Source organism: Coloeus monedula (assembly GCF_965178545.1).
Source record: "Coloeus monedula genome assembly, chromosome: 5".
In the NCBI taxonomy this organism is placed as follows: Eukaryota; Metazoa; Chordata; class Aves; order Passeriformes; family Corvidae; genus Coloeus; species Coloeus monedula.
Window position 1 is genome coordinate 66,890,652 of NC_138785.1, and position 15,570 is coordinate 66,906,221.

At 37.2% G+C, this 15,570-nt stretch overlaps 1 protein-coding gene across 1 annotated transcript in view; it reads left to right on the forward strand.

The window, feature by feature from the left end:
* POLN (DNA polymerase nu) overlaps positions 1–15,570 on the forward strand; it is a gene marked incomplete at both ends in the record, with an annotated part of 88,795 nt that overhangs the window by 55,064 nt on the left and 18,161 nt on the right. Inside the window, 3 exons of the mRNA XM_082282002.1 lie at positions 3,930–4,061; positions 6,920–7,030; positions 11,304–11,382. Of these exons, the coding sequence (XP_082138128.1) occupies positions 3,930–4,061; positions 6,920–7,030; positions 11,304–11,382 (322 nt within the window). The remainder of the gene's footprint in view (positions 1–3,929; positions 4,062–6,919; positions 7,031–11,303; positions 11,383–15,570) is intronic.

Genomic DNA, 15,570 nt, shown 5'->3' on the forward strand with positions numbered 1-15,570 from the left:
GCTGCTGATATAACTGAAGCATTTATCTAAAATGAGTTTAATTTTGAATGGACTTTGTACTCTCTCAGTATATAGACAGAGATGAGAATAGCTGCAACAAAATTTTTAAAAAGCACCAATATTGTTTTAAAACACATTTAGAGAATCACAGAATGGCAGAGTTTGGAAGGGGCCTCTGGAGGTCATCAGATCCAGGCCCCTGTTCAAGCAGGGACACCTTGAGCTGTTTGCCCAGGACTGTGTCCAGCTTTTCAATGTCTTCAAGGCTGGAGAAAGGGCTCTTCAAGGCTCCACAGCCTCCCTGGGCAACCTGTGCCAGTGCTCACTCACCCTCACAGTATAAAAGTGTTTCCTTACTTTGAGTCTTAATGTTTGCTGCCATTTCTTCACAACTAAAACTTGCAAAAATCCACTGTTACCCATTCTGCCTAAGTCCTGACCAGGTCCTGGATACATCAAGATGTTCTGCATACTTTCCAAAACTGCCTACTATTTCTTAATTGTTACCCAACTCTCCTTATGCTTCATACGTGCTTAGGATTACCTTTTCTGGGGAGATAGATGCATGTGTATCATCAGCCTACCAGCTCTTGTGAATTGGTTTCAGTGAACAGCTGACTAACTTTCTCTACAGAGGATGAATTCTTGAAAAACTCATTTAGGAAATGAGAGGCCTGGGCTGCAGGCTTTATGTAGCTTGGAAACAATTAATGCTACATCTTGCGTTCCTGGCTGAGAATGCTTTCTAAGCCGTCTTTTGCACTGAGTCCTTGAACCAAAGGCAGCATCAGCCAGGGCATTCTGTTTATCATTTACAGCATTCAGTTGGGAAGAAATGCTTCAAATTCAGCTCTCCAGAATATCTATTTTACATTTAGGGGTGTGTGTATGTTATATACACACCTATAAGAGTGTGTGTATATGTATATATATATGCATACATAACCTGCATTTTTACATTAAGCTGTACTGCATTTGAAACAACTGTGTTTAAAATTTATATTAGAAAACCCAGCACTAGTTCCCTCCACTGTAAATTCAGACCTGCCTGTGCTGATATTGGAATAAAATCTTCAATTTCCAGCCTGAATGGTTTAATCACTGGGTTATTTTACAAAATGCCAGCATTATCACCCCTGCCCCTTGGTCCATGCAAATGCTACACATTTCCTATCTCTTCCCTTTCACTGTGGGTGGAACAGACAGATACCAGATGTAATCAGATGAATCACCACCAGTTGAATGTCCTGTAGTTCTGTATACAGTCAGAAATGCCTCAGTTCCTGGGGCTCAGTGGAGCCTATGTCTGTCTACTCATCTATAGAGAGCTTTCATGTTTATATTTAAGCACAGTATTGGCACTTCCTCACTTGCTCTGAACCAGGCACTGAACATTTCAGTGCAGCAGTGCTTGATATAAGTATCTCCATTTACTTGTTTGCTTTGTGTCCCTCTCTCTCAAACAAGGGCAGTTGAAGTACCTCAAAGATAATAAGAAGTTTCCAGTTCATTAGAAGTGTGATCAGATCCTAATTAAGACATGAAATGATATCATTAAACCACTTAGATGGAAACTGGGCTGACAAAAAGTAATTGTTAAGATACCTGAAATTGATGGACTGAATTCTACCCACAGTTTGTCTCCCTTCAAAGGACAGCTCACTTTTCATTAAGGAGACATTTTTGATACAACTAAAGAGTGTGAATAATACTTCTTTTAGTATTGAAAACTACAAAAACATTCCCTGAGGAGCTTGCCTGTATTATGCTTACAGGAGTTAATAAAAACCTTTCATGTCGTAAATAGTAATCTTTTTGTTTTGTTTTGTTTTCTTAGCTTTAGGTTACATTTGGTTCATGTTTTCAAGGTCTTTCCTGTAGTTCTGGAGGATAATAAAGAAAGGAGGCTGGTTATTAGGAAAACTTTTTCACCCAGAGGGTGGTTGGGCACTTGAACAGTCTCCCCAGGGAAGTGGTCACAGCACCAGCCTGACGAGAGTTCAAGAAGCATTTGAACAACGCTCTCAGGCACATGGTGTGATTCTTGGGGTGTCCTGTGCAGGGCCATGAATCTATCCTTGTGGGTCCCTTCTGACTCAGGACATTCTATGAGTATTTTTGCTTGGTTTGAATCAGTTCAATTCACCTGCTTCTGCCTCAGTCATCTTGTAGAACTAAAGCACAGGCAACTTGAACTTAAATAAGGAATTCATTCTATTCAACGTCAGTATGTTCAAGCCCTGAATTGACACAGCAGGCTATCAAAGTGTTTAAATGAAAACTACTGCTATTTTCAGTTTTGAAAGATGATATTGCGGGATGGAGAACTCTGAAACGCATAGCTGCTGCTAATAATTCCCCTGGCACAGATAACTCAAGAAGAGTGCTCAGGGAAGGTTTAGTCCACTCCTGGGCTTTGCCTTGCATGGCCTATGCTCCTGCACTGTGGAGCATGATCTGACACAATTACCTGGCTGTGCATCCCCCTCTTTTTGCTTCTCAGAAACTGCATTTCCCTGGGAACTTTCAGGCATCCTTGCTAATACCGTGCTTTAATTTTCCTAGTATTTTATGCAATTGCTCTGTACATTAATAGTTCTTTAAATTGATAATGTGGACAAACTTAGATGTTACCGTTCTCTAAGGAAGCTACAGTAGTCTCCTAGCTGTTAGCAATGTGTGCTTTATCAGATAGATTTGTCATTTGCTGATCCAGGAAGAAAACCCAAATTAGTTAGATGTAAAAAAAGAAAAAATTACAGATCTATAATAGCTCAGCAAATGTCGTCCTGGATGTCTATGTGAATGTCTTCCTCTAGCACCTTGTCCAGACTGGTGTTCTTGCAGCTAAGTGCAGATCCTGGCGTGACGGAGAACAAAATGCTACAAGAATTGTTCTGAAATGCACATCAGCCTGACAGTGGTGGCATTTAGGTGGCTGAAATCCTTTCTCTTTTAAAAGTGCTAGATAATTTTTCTTGACAGTCTTACTGTGACAATGACTATTCTGTGCCTTTGGTGCCTTGAGATGTCGCCTCTCAGCTTATGTTCTTTGCAGACAGAGTGCTTGTTCTGTGTTGCTGTGCAGCTGACATAAATATATCTGTCTTTCAAACTTCATATGACTAATGTTGATGTATGTTTTATTTTTACTGGAACTGTTTGATTTATAAATGGGTTTAAACTGTAGCTCATAGTTTATATTTTCAAACTCTGGAATATCTTCAGTTTTTTTCGACCTTTTCTTATAAGTGCTCTCAGATCCAACGTAATATATATTGTGTGCCTATATCCTATCCAAAAGCTATTATTCCTTTCTCTCTCTGTTGAAACACTTTTTCTGGTTTTTCTTTATCCATTTTTTTTCCTTTTTCCAACCCTTTTATCTCAGAACTTGCACCCCAATTTCTACTGACATTGAGGAGCCTAAGACTGTTTGAAATCTATGAGACAGACTCCAAACACCCTTTCTAAATTCAGGCTAAGCTCTAAAACTTCTAGCTAAACTCAACCTCAAACATCTCCATCCTTTTTTAGATCTTTATTATATTTGTGTTTGTTTAAAGTTAATTCCAAATCTTTGTCTGCTCTTCAAAGTTTGGAGATTGCAACACTGAACCAGTAAAATTATACTTAAAGCAACAGCATTACTCTGTGAACATTATAGGTATAAATTATAACTAGGAATTTCTTGTTTACATACTTTTTATTAATTATATACTTAATCCAATAACGTCAGTAAAACCTTCAAGCTCAGAGTTAAACATTTATTTTGTTGCAATATAATTTTAGTGTATCAGATCCATCTTCTTTCATAGAGGTAAGTAAAGTTAACTAATTCCATAAATTGTGCAGGTAACAGTGCTATTGTATGAAGTGGTTTTCTGTTCTGCTTTATTGCATAATGGAGATAATTTCTGTACCACCAGGTAAAGAACGTCTTGCTCACTGCTTGGGAATTACTCCTGTTCAAGCCAGTCAATTTATAGAGAGTTTTATGCAAAAATACAAGAAAGTACATGAATTTACAAAGAAAACTATTGAACAGTGCCGAAATAAAGGTAATCCAAAGTCTGTGACCATATTTTGTTTACTGATCTGCACTGCGTGACAGTGGCGAAGACAAAGATTCAGCTTGACCCAAATTCAGATAGTTACAGGACAACAAAAAAAGATGGAATATCCTTTCTTGGTGAATCAGATTTGGGGTTTTTTTCTTTTTTAACTCTAAAAGGAGCTGGTTAAGTCTGCCTTTTCTCAGAAAGATGCTAACAGAATAAGACATCTGTTCTCAGAATGAACCCCACTTAATGTCAAGTTACACTGCATCATTTTGACATATAATGTACTCCAACACAAAAAAAGCCCAAGGAATCTTCTACTTAATAAATTGGATACATGGCTGCTGGACCGTGAAAGTTCAGTCAATTTACACAGCCAATTTTTTTTAGCTTATTTTTTCTTTGCATCAGTCAGAATTTATGTTCTTGAAGTTCAGGTGGTAGCTGTGATGACAGATGCGTGCAGAGTGCTTCTGGAGCCAGCAGCTGCGAGCTCTTCTTGCATCAAATTTGTTTTTAGTCTACATGTTCATTTATATTTAGTGAATCCTAGGAGTGCAGTAATTTGAGGAGAGAAAACATAGCTGCTTGAAATATTGTCTTTTAAAAGCTAATTAGCAGGACTGTCAAAATTGAGTTATTTTGTTTCTTAATAGGGCATGCAGTACTAAGGCATTTTTTAGAAATAAATAGTAAATTTGCAATATAATATTACCCATCACTGTATGAGTGAGTGTCGTGACAGAAACATATAATTGACTTCTAGGTAGTATTCATTTTTTGTACTTTGTAAAGTCTAAAAATTTACTGAAATGAGCTGTCATTGTGTCACACAGTTGCATTCCTTTGTTTATATTGTCCAAGAAAAGTAAAGTTACTGAACATCTATTTTTAGCTGTAATTAAGCTCACCATAACACCTAGTAAAATATTGCACATTTATTACATATTTATGATCTATTTAAAATAACTTAGCATTCTTTTCTTCAAAGTGAATGAATTTCAATACACAAACCTCTATGCTAGAGATTCCAGTTTATGAGTTCAGTAGACAAGAATGTCCTGACTAATGTTCTAAAGTCATCAAAGCACACTTGTCTAATTACTCCTTCTTACACTTCTGTCTATCAACCTTTTTTAACCATCAGTGGTAGAAGAGCAATCTGTTTAGGTTGTACAAGCTCTAGAAATCTTCAGCAGATCAATATTATTTAATATTTTTCTTGTTAATCCACCTCAGATTCTAACTTTCCAAGAAAAACATTCCAACCTATTGAGCTCATTATATGGTAATTTTTCTTAACTTATGTGCAGTTCAAAGGTCAGCAGCACCCCCCTGACTAATATTATTTAAGTGTTATGAAAGTCTGATACTCCATGTAGACATGATAAGCATATAAATATAATTCTTTTATAAGGAAGATATTTGTTAGTGTATATATTACTATATTGCTGTTGGTTTTTGATGAAATTATTGACGTATTGGCAAGACTACATTAAGACATCATTCAGGCATGCATTTGCAGATTAACATTGATCCCAGGCAAACTCTCTGCCACTGTAACACGAATGATGGTGTTTGTTTGGGCATGCTGCTCAGTTATGAGTATTGCAGGGGTGATTCTCTTGTGGAGTCACACCTCACAGGAATAAGGATATTACAGCAAATCTAATTTTACTTAAGAGTACAGTGTTTCATGAATTCCATCTTTAAATACTGTTCTTCATGGAAAATGTTAGTTAAATTGGGAAGACTGAATTGCCAAAGAATATCCTTCCACATAATTCTGTTCGTTGTTTCAAAACTAGTATTTTTGGTATCAGTGCTTCTGGAAATACACTAATTTGCAGAGAGCTGTATTAATTCATCCTCTGCACATAAGTCTGGGTATGTGTTGTCCGTAACAGGGTGATAACTTTTTCTTTGAAGAGGTCTCCTTGTCACTTGTACTTGCATAGCAGAGGAGAAGAAACTGCATCAGTCTAAACTTCCATGGTATCTATTGACAATTCATGGGTAGTCAAGGTGACCAGAGGTATAAAGAAAGATTTTTTCAAGATGTATTTTTAACATGGATGATTTTTCATTTTTCTTAAAACAACAACAGAAGTTTATTTTTGAGGATAAGCTAAGTTTTGTGTGTGTTATTTTGACAAGAGGATCCTCACATCTCTTTTCCTCTCTCAACTCCTCTCACTTGCCCTCCAAAATAGAGTTTTTTTAGCCAAATACGTCATTAGGCCTAACATAAAGCTTTAACTGTGTTTTTATGTTTCTTTTAAATTAAAAATTCCCACCACACTAGAATTCAGGAAGTTTGGCTGTGAAAGGAACACAGAAATACTACATAAAGAAAATGGAAAAAACCCCAACTTTTTTTGCCCCCAAAAAAAGATTTTTTATTTTTGGGAAATATTCATTACTGATTTAATTACTCCACAAATTGATTTTTCTTTACTATTCCCAAGTAAACTATTCATTGCGTGAAAAGCTCTAATTATGGTTGCTAATAGATAGCTAATTCTGCTAGGTATTTATAGTTTCATCTCCCACAGAGTTTGCTGTTTTATCAGTAGACATTCCTAATGAAGATTTAACAGCTTTAAAGAAGAAAAGTTTTCCTTGTATATATAACATGTATATATAACATGTACCAGTTCTGTGAATGATGATTCTTAAACCAAAAATACAATAAGCATTGAAAGTTTAAATAAGCTCTGACTATTTTCAGAGGACAAAATATTAAATTGACTCAGGCAGGACATAATTACAAATATCTGTATTATCTTCAAAAAGAATTTTTGAAATTTTTAATCACTCTATATCACATTACTAATTTTTTATTTAAATCCTGCAAGGTTACGTGGTTTCCATAATGGGACGCAAAAGGCCACTGGCCAATATCAATGCCCAGGATTACAAGCTACGCACTCAAGCAGAGAGGCAGGCTGTCAATTTTGTTGTTCAAGGTAAAGAACTGCTTTCCGACCTTCCTGTCAACCCACCTGTCTCTGTCTCTGCTTGGCTTTAGTGGGCAACAGCTCTGATGATGGCAGAAGAATGAATACTCCAGTAGTCTACTAGAGTAGGCGTGAGTTTTACTGTGAAAAAGAAGTTATAATTATATATTCTATCTACCTTGGAAATTGCCAGTAAACAGAATAATATAATAGTAATGGTAATATTAATAACAGCAAGAATATAAATGTTCTAACACACTAGAGTGCTCTGTGATAGTTAAATGTAGGTATTGATGCAAACTATGTATAGAGAGAATATCTAGAATTCAGTTCTTCAGATGCATTGTTTCTTTAAACACTTTTCTTTCTGGTTTTTATAGTTTGTTACTCCAGAAGGGTGTCTGTGATTACACTTCTTACAGATTCTAGCTTTTATTTTGCCAGATAGCTTTAGTTTAAGAAATATAGAATGTTACAATAATTGTGCATTGTTATTATTTGTTTTGAAATTCAGCTCCTTCTTTGCAGAAACTTTCAAACTTAATTCTGTAAAAGGCAAGAAAAAAGGGGTTTTTTTCCACAGAGAAATATTTAACATGTAGATTGGAAAGGTAAAAGTCAGCATTATGTGCTCAAATGTCAGTTAATCTGATGTATTAACATATTCTGTTTAAGTTTCTTGGGGCTCAGTTGTATACAGAATTTCACCACCCAAAGGAAAAAAACCTCAGCTGTCAGCCCAAGACCGAGATCCCTCCTACCAAGCTGTCCTTATATATAAAGAATATATAAAGAATTATTTTTTAAATTGGATGATGCTGACAGGGTTTTCCTTAAATTATACTGGAAGCATACAATTTACAGGCAAGGAAAATCTGCCTTCTTGGTGATGGTGTGCTTCTTATAAAGTGTTTTGAATTTTCCTTTTGAAAGTATCACTTTCCTTTCCAAACATTATTCATTTTAATATTTCATTTTTAAGATAATTTAAGTATTTATGTTGTGTTTGACACTCCTTAAGTCCTGTCTCTGCAAGGATACCTACAGATGTAGAATTCTAATTCTCATTCTGTGAGTCCTGCAGAGCACACAGTGTAGCATTAGCAAAGAGACATGGCCCTCTGAGCAGCACTTGCTATGTCCATCTGTCCCGAGAGCTGGAGCAAGGCTGGCACAGGACTGTCTATGAAACACTCACTTCTATGTACCTACAGTAGTAAGATTGTCAGATTTCACGGTCGGTTGAAATGATACTGGAGGACAAATGTGATAAATATAATATAGTTGTGTACTAGTTTGAAAACAAACCAGTGGGAGGCACCAAGTCAGAACAACAATTTAATGGGGAAATTAAAGAAAAGGAAAAACTAAAAGAAAACACTGGTTCAAACTGACAGAGTCAAGATGCAACCTGAGTCCCTGTTAGGCAGGGTGGTGGTAGCAGTCTGGTAGAATGGTGGCTGCAGCCCTCTAAAGCGGTGATCCTGTAGAAAAGAGGGTCTGCTCTTCCTCAGAAGGTCCAGTGGTGGCTGTGTAATTCCTGTCCTCTGGAAATCTAGTGGAAAGGTTGTCTCTGGTGTTCAGAGTCTCAGATTATATCCACGATGGGATGCTTGGTTCCTCCCTCTGGGTGGAGCATCTCACAATGGGGTAATGAGTCATGAGGCCAGGTGTTGATTGGGCTCATTAACAGATGATAGTCCAGAGGGAGTTATCTCTGAGTCATGCGGCAGGACAATGATGGGCCATTAACAGCAAGATAGTCTGGGGGGAGGAGGCAAGGAAACACTGCCCCACCTGATTTCAACAGCTCATGAGGATGGTAATAGAATACACTGCAACCCAGGACAAGTTGTTATTCAAAATGTAGTATTAGAAAGTGTGGTGAAGCAAGGATTAAAAACTCTAAAATATTCAGTATTCCCAAATTTTATAAAAAATTTCATTCTAGACTGCAATGATTTTTTAATTTTAAGATTTCAGCTATGTGATAATATTTTAAGACTGTAAGAGCTTTCTAAATTGTGATAAAACCTTTTATCACATTTAGTGTACTAAACTGCATTTAATATGTTTTATAGTTATACCGAATAGTCTAATTAATTTAAGTAGTTTACATTTTGATTCCAGTAGCAGTGACTGATAGCAGAACACTTCAGATGCATGACAATATTGAGAGGAATGTAGAATTGCAGCTTTGAATTATTACAACTGGGTTTCTCACACTTCTTTCACAGTGTTTTTTCTCTTTTTGAATATTTCCGGCTTCAATAGTTTTCACCACTTTACAGCATATTATTCTTCAGGTATTATTCAGCTCTACCTATCCCCATAGAGCAAACAGTTCATTTTATCTTTAATTATTTATTTATAATTATTTTCTTTTTAAGAAGTTTAAAATAGCATCTCTCTAGAAATCATATCTCAATAAAAAATTATTTTGAGATGTCTTTCATATTTTATTACTCTACTTTGTTTCATAAAGAATATATCTAGAACATATGTTTCCTGATGGACTAGATGCTCAGTGTACTTCTATTCTCACAGTCACTAAGAAGATATTTACCTGACCTTTGCTGAAACACCCTTTCTTACTTTTCATATCAGTTGTCCCTTTTTGTGATGTATTGAATCAATTTGACACGTCATTTGAACAGGAAAACAAGATGGGTATTTGAGGCTAAACCCAGTCAGACAGCGACATCTCGATCATCAGCTGTGGGTCTGCACTTGGTACAGTGAATGAGTAAAACAGTCTCAGCATGGGATTCAGGGGAGGCAGTTTGTAATAGAAAACTGCAGAGAAAGAGGAGAGGTTAAGCTTTGTCCTCATTCTCTTAGACATTCTTCCCTAGCCGAAAGGGCCCACTGTATCCTGGGGGATATCAGTCACAGCAACCACTGGGCAGTCATTGTCTCCCTCTGCTCTGCACTGGTGTGGTTCCACCTCACATCCTGTGTGCTGCTTTGGATGCTTCAATATAAGGACATCAAACTATCAGACTGTGTCCAGAGGAGAGTGACCAAGATAGTGAAAGGTCTTCAGGACAAGACTTACAAGGAGCAGCTGAGGTCCCTTGTTTTGCTCAGCCTGGAGAAGAGGAAGCTGGGGGGTGACCTCATCACAGTCTACATGTTCCTCAAGGCGGGCAGTGGAGAGGGGATCTGAGCTCTTTTCTCTAGTGACAACTGTAGGACCTGAGGGAATGGTGTGAAGCTGGTGTCAAGGGGGTTTAGATTGGATATTGGGAAAAGATTCTTCACCCAGAAGGTGATTGGGCACTGGAACAGGCTCCCCAGGGCAGTGGTCACAGCACCAAGCCTGACAGAGTTCAGAGAGTGTTTGGACAATGCTCTTAGTCATATGGTTCAGATTTAGAGTCCTGCAAGGAGCAGGGAGTTGGACTTGATGATCCTTATGGGTCCCTTCTGGCTGGAGATATTCTGTGAGTTTCTGAATATCTCTAAGCAGACTACCCTTATCATTTGGCTACCTGGCTGTTTTTTGCCCCTATTCTGGAAGTTGAATCATTTGGAAGAAAGAATTCAGAATTCATAGAGTTACAGGGTTGTGAAGAGGACCATGATCAAGGACATTTAGGATGTTTGATGGGACAAGGAGGATTATGGCTTCCAATCTTTATTTAAAGGGCTGTTTCTGTCTATTATCTGATAAATATTTTGTGTAAAATGTTTGGTTCAGAACAAAGCCCTTCACCAAACAGCAGGCCTGCAGAATTATTCTGCCTCTTGATGACCAGAAATGTGTCATCTAGTCTGTACCATGACACTGTTTTATGCACCACTGCTCTTAACACTGTAATGTAGTGAATATACATTACCTACTCATGGAAATATGAAAAAGCGCAGAATTAAGGCTCCAAATTTAAATGCAGCACTGAAACAATGTTCTGACCTTTTGTGACATTAAATTGTAATTGGTTAATTGGTAAATTTTAATTAAAGCTTAGCGATAGATAATTTCATACTTTGTTTTATAGAAAGCAATTTTTCAACATATAGGCGTGAATGACAAATTCACCTTTAATTAACACATAGTTTCATATTGTTATTTTTTAGTTTTAATTAACACATAATTACTTCCTCTGTTATTTATTAATCTTATAAGGTGTTTCACATATTACATTAATTGGATCTGCTAGTTTTGAAAATTCTTATAATTCTGAATCTACTGATGTTTTTTGTTCCTATGCCATAGTTGCAAGAAGATTGTTTTCCTTTTGCATGCTTTAAATTAAAAACAGATAACTTTCTTTCACAGGCTCTGCAGCTGATCTTTGTAAAATGGCTATGGTGAAGATTTTTGCCTCTGTTGTCATTTCTCCGACTTTAACAGCCAGGTTAGTAACGAATGACTGCAAAACTGTTTGGTCTTAAAACAAAATTAGTTGAAATGAATGTGTTTCTGGCGTTTTAAGCAGCTCTAGAACGACCATGTGTACCTCTGAATCTCTTAACAAGCAAGGACATGTGGAATGGTTTTATACATTTAAAGTTACATCTCTGTGCTTAAATGGTTGGATCTGTAAATGCATCCCAAGGCGTTGAAGTGCCCTGGGGTCATTTAAACTCGGTCAGATCTAATTTAGTGGTAGTTCTGCACCTTTGAAATCAAGCCCACTGATCATATCCTTCCTGTATTTTGAGTGTATTGTACAGTGGGAATTGAACATTCAATGGGCTGGGAAAAAAACAGGAATCCGGAAACCAGTGCTCAAGCAAAATAAATGAACATTTTTTTTATTCTTGTATAGTTGGCTTTCTTTAAAGAAAAGCTTGGTCATCGTGATTCTCTTGTGACTACTCAGAGCTGGGTAGGAGGTCACAGAATGTCCTCAAAGAGTTTTATGCCAGTAGCAGAAATAATGAAGTCTACTTTTCCTGTGGAGAAGTTGGTCCAGACAGCCAGTGACCATTATTATTTGCTGCAATAGAAAGAGACTTTGAAGACAAACATGTAGAAAAATCCCCAAATAACTGGTTTCTCATCTTTGGTAATGCTGTATCAAACAATCCAGTAGAACATGATTTGGCACAGTGGAAGTTCAGACAAAAGCAGAGACAGCAAGTAGTGCAGAACATCAGTGTTTCTCTTGTCATCTAGAAAGGGTCATAACAACGTAGCTGCAGCAATCATGCATTAAGGACTTTTCTGAATGTTTAGCTCAGTGAAATAGTTTGGCCTTCCAAATGTACTTGGCAATTATGGGTATTATCTAACCCTGTAAGTTATCTGCGTGTGTTAGTGTGTGTATCATTTACATAGAGCAGTGTTGTCTTATTTGACCAATGTTTGAAAATATAATTTCTAATTACAAATATAAGTTCTATTTGTTGAATTCAAAGTTTGACTCATTCCTATGCTAAAAATAAAACACCTTCTGAGTGACTCCTAAATGTTCTTGCAACTTTTTAAGCAAAATACCATTGAACTATTAAAAAAAAAAAGTAAGTGGCCCACTAGTACAAATCTCAAAGGGGAAATTGTTCTTTGCTGGAGATCCTGCCTGCACTCAGACAATGATGCGTTTATGTATTAAATGTTGGATGATGCACTATCACATATTGCATTGTACACTTTCAGGCAGATTGTCTGCACTGATTATAATTCATTTTGCTACCTGAGTTGAATGAAGGGCCCAGAATCTGTTGGCTGTGGCATGGATGAAAATTTCTGCAGCAGTAGCAGGCATAACTCTGAGTTAGATGAGTGCTAGAGGAGCAGCCAACAGCCTTTAGCGGAGGAGGCAAGTGGAGGTGGTGAGAGGGCAAAGAACATACTCCCTTCTGTAGCTCCTGCCTGGCACACAGATCTGTAGGTTCAGTAACTGGTGTTTGCTGTAGTTCTGAGAAACCCAAAGTTTTTGCTACTAATGTCATGTCTGATAAAGCTCGTGAATGTTCTCTTCTCTCAACAGAAAATTTTACTTGGGTTGTTCTTTCTCAAAACTATTTCTTTTAAAGAAATAGTGTCACCAAATTGCTAAGGAGGTAACAGACATGGGGAAGTATTGGTGCTGTACATGTTGCAATTCCTGGTGTTGTGAAAGCATAGGGGAATGGCTGCACCAGATAACAGAAAAATATCACTGCCTATCCTGCTTGTTCCTATCATAAATGTCACAGCTGGGAAAGACCAACACTGCAAGGGCATTTAAAAAGGATAGACTGTTTTACACAGGAGTTTTGAACTTCTGCCAGTGATTAACAAATGGATGGCTTTGCTAGAGGAGAGTGTTTTAACAGTCAATAATGGCTCCTTGCTGTAATATTTAGTAGGTACTTACAGGCCAGGCTTGTCAGAAAAGCACAATTAATGCCTTGGTAAATTCTGTAAGCACTTCCCTGCCTGGACAGTGGCATTGGAAAGCATCAGAAGGATCTTGCCAAAAGAATATGGGACTGAAACTTGAAATACTGTGTTTCTGCTTGTCTGCCAGGTGACATTCAGTTAGTTATTTTTTCACTGGTCTGTTTCTCAATTTTCTTATCAGTCAGGTCAGGGTAATGATCCTAACATCCTTTGCAAAGCCTTTTGAAAAATATTGTTGAAAGGAAGCGTGGACATAATTGGTGCTATTGTAACAGTGGGAATGCACAGTAGCTCTTCCAAAATGAGAAATACAATCAATCTCCTATTATCACCCCATCAGATCATATTCATTCCAAAGATAGCACACTACTATCTTTTCTTCTATCTTCATCCCCTTGTAAATATCTTCATTTCCCTGTTAGAATTTCTAATTTTGGAAACAGGGTTTTCACTTTGAACAGCATATCAAAGAGAAATATCATTTTTACATGCTTTAGATGTGATTATGAACATTTACACTGAGAGACAGTATCCTCTTAAGCATAGCTAAGTTTTGGCTAATGCTCAACATTTTCTCTTCCTTACCTTTGAAATAAAGAAAAAATAATTCTAAATAAGGTCTTACAGTTTTTAGTGTTAGTTTGCAGGTATGTTTGCAGTCTTCACTCACAACACTGCATTCATTGTTCCTGTGCTGGAGGCTTGTTCAGCAGTGAGCAAGCTCTGATCCAATAGTGTGAAGCTTCATTTTTGTGTGATTAGCAGTCAGTAGATTTTCAGTTAATTTTTGCACATATGATACTGTATTTGGAAGTCAGGGAAAGGTAATCAAGTTACATTTTCATGATGCTTCATCAGAGAGGCGTTCTTGATGAAACAGTATATTCCACTGTGACTGATCAATTCTGTCAACTAGCAGTCTCATTTTTCTCTTTATGTTTCTTCATCTTTTAACACAAATACCAGCCTAGCAGCTTATGCAGTGGACAATAACAAGCCAATCAGTTACTTGGAAGCAATTTTACAGAAATCAGGAAAAGTAGTATTAAATGTAATACATATGATACAGATCTAATATTAGTATGGCTTGGTGGCATCAGTGTTAACTTCTCTGCATTTTGTGTGGCGCTGACAAGTAATCAAAATTTCTTGAGACTTCTGTTTTACCTAGATCTTTCTTAAGATATTCTGCTGCTGCTGGCCAAGTTGCTCACTGAAAATATGCTGCTGACATAAATTATTTAAGTGCCAGCTTTTACCTGTCTGATGCAATCCACAGAACCTCTATAGGATGTTTCCTGCAGGCAGATGATAGCAGAGAAACTTCTGAAGTGAGATCAAGGCTTACAGTAGCAGCTGAAAGAAAGATTTATGGAACTGGTGAGAGTGCAAAGGTACTCGGTGAACTCAGATGGACAGTTGTAGTTCTTTTCAGTGTTTAAAACATCACTGCAGTGACAATCACGTGGAAACTTGGTGAGAAAGAAAGATGCTGGCGAATTGTGGAAGAATTGCTGCCTATAGCATTGCTTGTACATATTATCATTTTGTAAGCTGAAGAAGCACTGGTGTTGCCCAAAGTCTACCTGGTACTACATGGACTTCTCAGAAAGTCATTGAAAATGATAATATCTTAGCAAGATGCAGATGAATTTTAACAAGTCTACAGAACTGTTGAGTAATTTGATGTGGATCCACCAATTCTGCTTTTGCACCAAATTATTGTTCCTTTGGCACCAGATCTGTGCCACAAACACACAGCTTTACTTCTCAGCATGTCTGGATCCTAGTTAAAGAGACAGGTTCAGCCACAGGCCAAATATAAATGAGTGATCTGAAAAGGAGAAGCCGTCAGGAAATAAAAGCAAAAGGTTTATTTTCTTGGTCCCAGCTGCTGTTCAAAAGCAGTGGATGTTGGAGTTTTGTATGTCTTCCTCAAGGAACAAACACCTTAATCAACCTAATGATTTTCTGTGCTGGTGAGCTGTAAATGCAACTCACTTCTACAGATAGCTAAATTAGTTAGAAACAACTCTTATTTCCCAGAACAAGCATTGTGTTATATGACCTGGATTTTTCTTCAGATAGAAGTCATGTGCTAAATCACAAATGATTCATTTCTTGGAAGTGGTTTCAGTTTTAGTATAACACAAGAATCTAGAGGCATTTTTATAAGGCATGTAGGGATTCAATCATTATTACTTTGTAAACTGCT